This window comes from Meleagris gallopavo, chromosome 3 (assembly GCF_905368555.1).
Source record: "Meleagris gallopavo chromosome 3, MGAL_WU_HG_1.1, whole genome shotgun sequence".
Lineage (NCBI taxonomy): Eukaryota > Metazoa > Chordata > Aves > Galliformes > Phasianidae > Meleagris > Meleagris gallopavo.
This window is the reverse complement of record NC_139406.1, coordinates 66,503,662-66,509,661: the sequence shown is the minus strand read 5'-3', so window position 1 is coordinate 66,509,661 and position 6,000 is coordinate 66,503,662. Positions and strand designations below refer to the sequence as shown.

General features: G+C 53.4%; 1 protein-coding gene across 1 annotated transcript in view; it reads left to right on the top strand.

The window, feature by feature from the left end:
• The first annotated feature begins 1,690 nt into the window (after positions 1-1,690).
• The window catches only part of ZNF704 (zinc finger protein 704), a 94,256-nt gene continuing 89,946 nt past the window's right edge, over positions 1,691-6,000 (top strand). Inside the window, exon 1 of the mRNA XM_085221334.1 lies at positions 1,691-1,972. Within this exon, the coding sequence (XP_085077460.1) occupies positions 1,691-1,972 (282 nt within the window). The remainder of the gene's footprint in view (positions 1,973-6,000) is intronic.

The following is a 6,000-nucleotide window of genomic DNA, read 5'->3' as shown; positions in this document are numbered from 1 at the left end:
GTGCTATTCAAATGATTTGAGGATCTTTGAAATACTTTGAATACTGTGAGGTAATGGAATGATTCTGTCTCTAGAGACCTATGCCTTTGAAGTACAAGCATGAAGGCACTGAGAGTGCCATTTAAAATCGTGGTAGAATCTACGATTTTAAGGCAAACCTTAAGTGTAACTTTCATCATATCCTCAACATAGAAATAAAGCTCTAAAGTGTTGGCCCTGTTTTTTTTTTTTTCTCCACAATTCTGTCCTTCCATCATTATCCTCATAAAACCAGGACGGACCCTCTCAACAGGTGCCACGTCTGCTGTGACAGCTGCAGCCACACGTGAAGCTTCGGGAGGATGGATTGGGCTGCACACCACAGCTGTGTGCCGTTCTGCAGCAAGGTGGGCTGAGCCGGCACAGTGCAGCCAATAAAGTTGGAAAGCCCAGAAGTGCCACTTTGCGATGTGTGGGGAAATGCTATGGGAAAACCAGGTACAGTAAGATTTGCTAGTGAATCTGTTACAGATCTCGTCCAGAAATACGTGGTCTCTGGAAACCTAGGAAAGAGGCTGTTTTGTGAAGCCAGGTGGAGAAAACTGAAACATCTTCCTTTGTTAGATAGGAAAAGCATCTTCATTATTTCTGTAAGAATTGTAACTGTATTATCTATAATTTCCTGCCTGGAAACCACTGTGTGTTGTATTCCAAAGTGAATAAAAATCATTGTGTTAATTTGTCACTGTCAAAAGTAGTCGTGGAGGTTGGGTTCCATGCTGGTACGTTATTTGTGCATGTGGCACGTGAATGTTTCTATACAGCAAAATGCATGTGGGGACGGGTACTAAACACAGCAAATGGAATTACTGTAATTTGCTTGTAAATGGGAGAGAATATACATATGTAGATACAGGTGGCTCAGAAATAGCAACTAAATAAAGACTCAAAACTTAGTCCAAGAGGAAATGGTGAGGAAAAGGACGAAAGAATTCTAATTATAATTTAATAGGATACGTCAGTAAGTGGTAGAGAAGCCTATAGGAAATGTCAGTAGTTACTGCAATGTCACGAAACTCTCCGTTTTGAAACCTTTCTTTTTAAAGTGTCTTTCGTGTCCCAAGGTTCAGTTCCTGCATTTCAGACGCGCTCGGTGAGAGAGGTGCGCTCCCGTCACCACCGCCCAGGCCTGAGCCGCCGCAGCCCCGTCCCACACACCGAGGGCGGCCGCTCCCCCCGGCTGCGGGCAGTTCTGGGGCCGGGCCGGGCCGGGCCGCAGCAGGTGGGCGGCGGGCGGCTGCGGCGCCACGCACGGGAACCCGCTCGCGGCTCCGGGCAGCGCGGCCCCGCGGACGGCGGGAATCCAGTCCGGGTTTTGGTGCCGGGGACCGGCGGCGGCGAGGAAGGGCCGGCGGGAGCGGAGCCCGCACCGCGCCCGACAGCCGGGCCGGCCGGGCAGGGCAGGGCAGGGCAGGGCGGCGGGCGGGAGCAGGTGGGCGAGCTGCGGGGCGGCCGCGCCGGCTCCGGGCCCGCCTCGCCGCGCCCCGGGCCCCCATGGCCGCGGCGCGCCCGCCGCACACACCCACCGCCGCCCCCCGGTGAGCGCCGCCGCCGCCGCCGCCGCCCCTTCGGCTCTGCGCTGCCGCTGCGCGCCCGCGGCGGGGCCGCCGCCCGCAGCCTCCGCTGAGCGGGCCGGGCCGGGCGGGGCACGATGCAGGCGCGGCGTCTGGCCAAGCGCTCCAGCATGGGCAGCCGGCGGCTGAGCGCGGGGCCGGCGGCCGCGCAGGCGGACGGGGCTCGGCCCCCCAAGCCCGAGAGCGCCTGGAGGCCGCCCCGGCGGGAGGGCTCGGCCGCCGCGGTGGAGGAGGAGGACGAAGACGAGGACGTGGTGGTGGAGGTGGAGGAAGAAGAGGAGGAGGAGGAAGGCGGCTTGGGGAGCCTCCCACCGGCGCTGAGCGCCCACGGCAAGGGCCCCCTCCGGGCGAGCCTCAAGGTGCGTCCGGGAGGGCCGGGCCGAGCCGGAGTGCGCGCTCCCCGCTGCCGGCGGGCGGGAGGGCGGTGGGAGGCGGTGGCGGCCGCGGGGCGGGCAGGGCCCGTGCCCCAGGGCGGGATGCGGCGGGAGCGGCCCCTCCGCCCGCGCCCGGCGCTCAACAAGTCCCGCACAAAGCGGCGGCGGTGCGCGGGTTCCCGGAGCGGGGCCGGAAGGGCGACGGGGTGCGGGCGTCCCTGGGAGGGAACGCGGCGGGAAGGCGGCGGCGGCTGAGCCCGGCCGTGTGCCGTGCTGCTCCCGGCAGAGGGCTGCCGCCGCATGTGCGGGCTGCCCCGTGTGCGGCGCTGGGGATCGGGGCCGGCTGGGACTTCGGGAGGGGGGTAACGAAAAGTTGGGCGGGTCGGAGGGCAGCGCAGGCCCTGTTCGCAGCCGGTCCGGGTGTACGCGGTCTGGCTGTACGGGGAGCGCCCTGCTGAACACCCGCACGCTGGGATCCTGCGGGCTTGGGCTCCGGTATTTTGTTAGGAGTGCTTTGCTGTGGGGGGTTTTCTCTTGGGATAACGCAGGTAGGACAGTTAGGTTCGCGTGCCGGTCTGTAGAGGGTTCACGTGGTAGGCATGCAGGGAGGATCACAAATAATTGTGCTTGAGAGTTGAAGCTGTGTCCATCCGGATTTTTGGTTGTTTTTCAAATTCTCTATAGTGAGTCTTACTTACCAGGAGGGGAGGAGCGACCGTGTGGCTGTGCCGTATTACTCTTTGGTCTCCCCTATATCCCCAAAAGAAGCACACCTAAGGAGAGAAGCAGCGGCTACCACACGGTCCTAGCAGGATTGATACAGCCAGGCACAGTGGCTGCCCGGGTTCCATGAGCCAGTGCCACACAGTGATGGGTGTGATCCCGGCCCCTGGGCTGCTCAGTGCTGCAGAGCCCTCAGCGCTTTGCTTGGTAGCCGAGCATGACGGCTCGCAAGCGGCGTGCTGCTGCTTCCCAGGGCTCTTGGCTGCCATGGCACTGAGTGCTGGAGAGGGTTTTGGGAGGGCAGCTCCGGCTAGCTGCATGCATCATTGCCTTTGCCAGTCCACAGCACACTGTTAGTGTCTGTCTGTCAGTATACATTAAGGCAGCTGATATTTGTCTCGCTTACTTCAGTCTGTGTGTTCATACAAGAGCATTACACCTGTGTGTATTTACCTCCCTGGAAAGTTAATCCGCTTCATAGATGAGATCGCTGCTGTTGGTATACACAACAAACTCTGAGGTCCTTGTCAGTGCTGTGTGGCTCCCTAAGTAGGTATGCACCCACTTAGGGCTTTGGAAGAGTATTTCTTGCTCTCTTGACCCACTTCATTTCTTCTTTCAGCACTTGCACTTCTAAAGTACTATAAACTAAGAAAAATACAGTAACAGATAAAGAAATTAAGTTGTCTTTATTACCGTGCATTTCTTTAGGGGTTGTTAGGAGTGCATAAAACTCAGGGTCTTTCAAGTAAGTTTGGAGTGATAGATTAAAAGTGGAAGAAGCAGACCAGAAGTGAATGCAGGGAACTGATCATGGGACTGTGAGAGGGTAATGGTCTGGCACGGAACACCCACAGTCAGAGTTGGGTCCGTGGCAAATGGAGAGCTGGCATAGGGTGAGGGGTATCTGCCTCCTGAGTTGGCCTTTGAAGGTCAGCTTCTAAAGACTGATCTTGGATTTCTACAGTCCTGGAAAGAGATGATAAATGAGAGAGAAGGAATGAGGGGAGGGGAGAGATTGCTTCTTTGTGTCAATGTAGCCACATGGTTACTCAAGGGGAAGAGGCTGGGCACTGGAGAAGGCTCCTTTTTTCTACTCTCCTTTTTCCCTGCTGTTCCAGCCTGAGCTGTGAGAGGTGTGAGCATGCTTTACCAGGCCAGCGGTGGCTGGTAGGAGCCAAGATTGCTGATCCTGCCAGAACCAATTCATTCACGTGGGTCAGAAAACAAGCAAGACCAAGGTGCTGTTTGGACCAGCTCATCTTGTATGTGAAACTCTATGTAACCTGCATTTCGTGCCTTGGCTGCATCTAAATCCCCAGCCTTTTGAGATTAGATGAGAAAGAAAAGTCCAACTTTGGAAGAAGTTAGTTGCCTCTTATTTATGTGCTTTATTTCATTGAATTATCTCTCACCTTCTTTTCTCTACCATCTTTCTAAAGCCAGGTGTGAATTCATTGTCATCCTTTAAATCAAACGTCCATGTTTACTCTTCAAACGGATTATAGGCTCACCTCAGGCAGAACAAACCTACTTGTTGCTTGATTAGTCAAGTGCTATTTAATTTAGCTTTCCTGTGTGCATGCCAAAGTATTTGAACTGGCAATTTACAAAAAGCAATTTGTCATTAAATAGCGACTTCACTTTGTGGTGGAGAGGTCTCAAAAGCACTTTAGGAGCTTGCATGCTAACCTAAGAATGAACATTTTCTCTGGGACTAGTATTGGTAGTAACAGTTACTTCTGTAGAAATATCTGTGTAATACAGAACTCACATCCTGGCCTGGGAGCAGGCTCCTGCTATGCTGGGCTACTCAGGGCAAGCATAGTGCTGCTCTGCTTGCTGCTGTAGGGTTGAAGAGAGAAAAAAATGGGTACTGATAGGCTGTGGAGGACAAGCAAATTAAGACAATACAGATTTATTAACACCAGCAGCTCCATTGTGTTTTTCTAAGTATAGACCTTGACTGAAAGCCTGGCTGGTGACTGGGTGGAAACTGCCCAGGTAGACTTGGCTTTTTCCTCTTTATTACATATAGAAAAGCTTGTGTGTAGTATGGATTAGTGGAGGCAGGGATGAGAGTGGTGCAATTGTAAGGTGGTATTCTTTTTCCTCAATCTCCCATAATGAAGAATGAATGGGAGCAATTTGCTGGGAATTTTTGGTGCAGTTTATTTTTTTGTTGTTTCTTGGACACTGACCAAGGGTAATCACTTTGCCCTTAAAAGGAATTGTGTGAGCAAACTGTAGCTATGTGTGATGAATGAGGTGTGCTAGAGCCACTGGCAGCTCTAATCCATGTTTGTGGGACCGTTCTCAGCCCCCAGTGAGGTTGGTTGGAGTGATCACGAGTTGCTGTCAGGGACACAGCATTTACTGCTGGTAGATGTGTGCTGCTTGCTCTTTGTGTCTGCACACTCAGTACTGAAAAAGTGCTTTTCGTGATGTGATCCTCAGTATGTGAAATGCATCCCATGAGAAGTATGGCTGCATAGGCTTATGCCCTACCAGAGGGCCCTGGATGGACTGGATCAGTGGGCCAGGATAAACTGTATGAGTTTCAGTAGGGCCTAAAAGGTGGCCAAAAAGGCCAAGGTGGCCAAGAAGGCCAATGGCATCCTGGCTTGTATCAGGAATGGTGTGGTGAGCAGGACTAGGGAAGTAATCCTGCGCCTGTACTCACCACTAGTGAGGCCTTACCTATAGTACTGTGTTCAGTTTTGGGCACCTCAGTACAGAAAGGACATTGAGGTGCTGGAGCAGGTCCAAAGAAGGGCAACAAAGCTTCTGAAGGGCTTGGAGAATATGCCCTATGAGGAGAGACTGAAGGAACTGGGGCTGTTTAGTCTGGGAAGAAGGAAACTGATGGGAGACCTTATTGCTCTCTTTCAATATCTGAAAGGTGCTTACAGCGAGAGCAGGGTTGGTCTCTTCTCACTGGTGGCAGGACGAGGGGAAATGGCCTGAAGTTGCTCCAGGGTAAGTTTAGGTTGGATATCAGGAAACACTTCTTTACAGAAGGGGTTGTTAAGCACTGGAATAGACTCCCCTGGGAGGGGATTGAGTCACCATCCCTGGATGTGTTTAAAAACCGTTTGGATGTGGTGTTCAGGGACATGATTTAGCGGAGGGTTGTTGTTAGGGTAGTATGGTTAGGTTGCGGTTGGACTTGAACTTGAAGGTCTTTTCCAACCTGAGCAATTCTCTGATTCTACCAGTTTCTGCACTGCTCAGCCCTTTTTAAGCATTGTTGTGGGTCGAGCAAGGATGGCGTTTGTTACTTTTTTTCC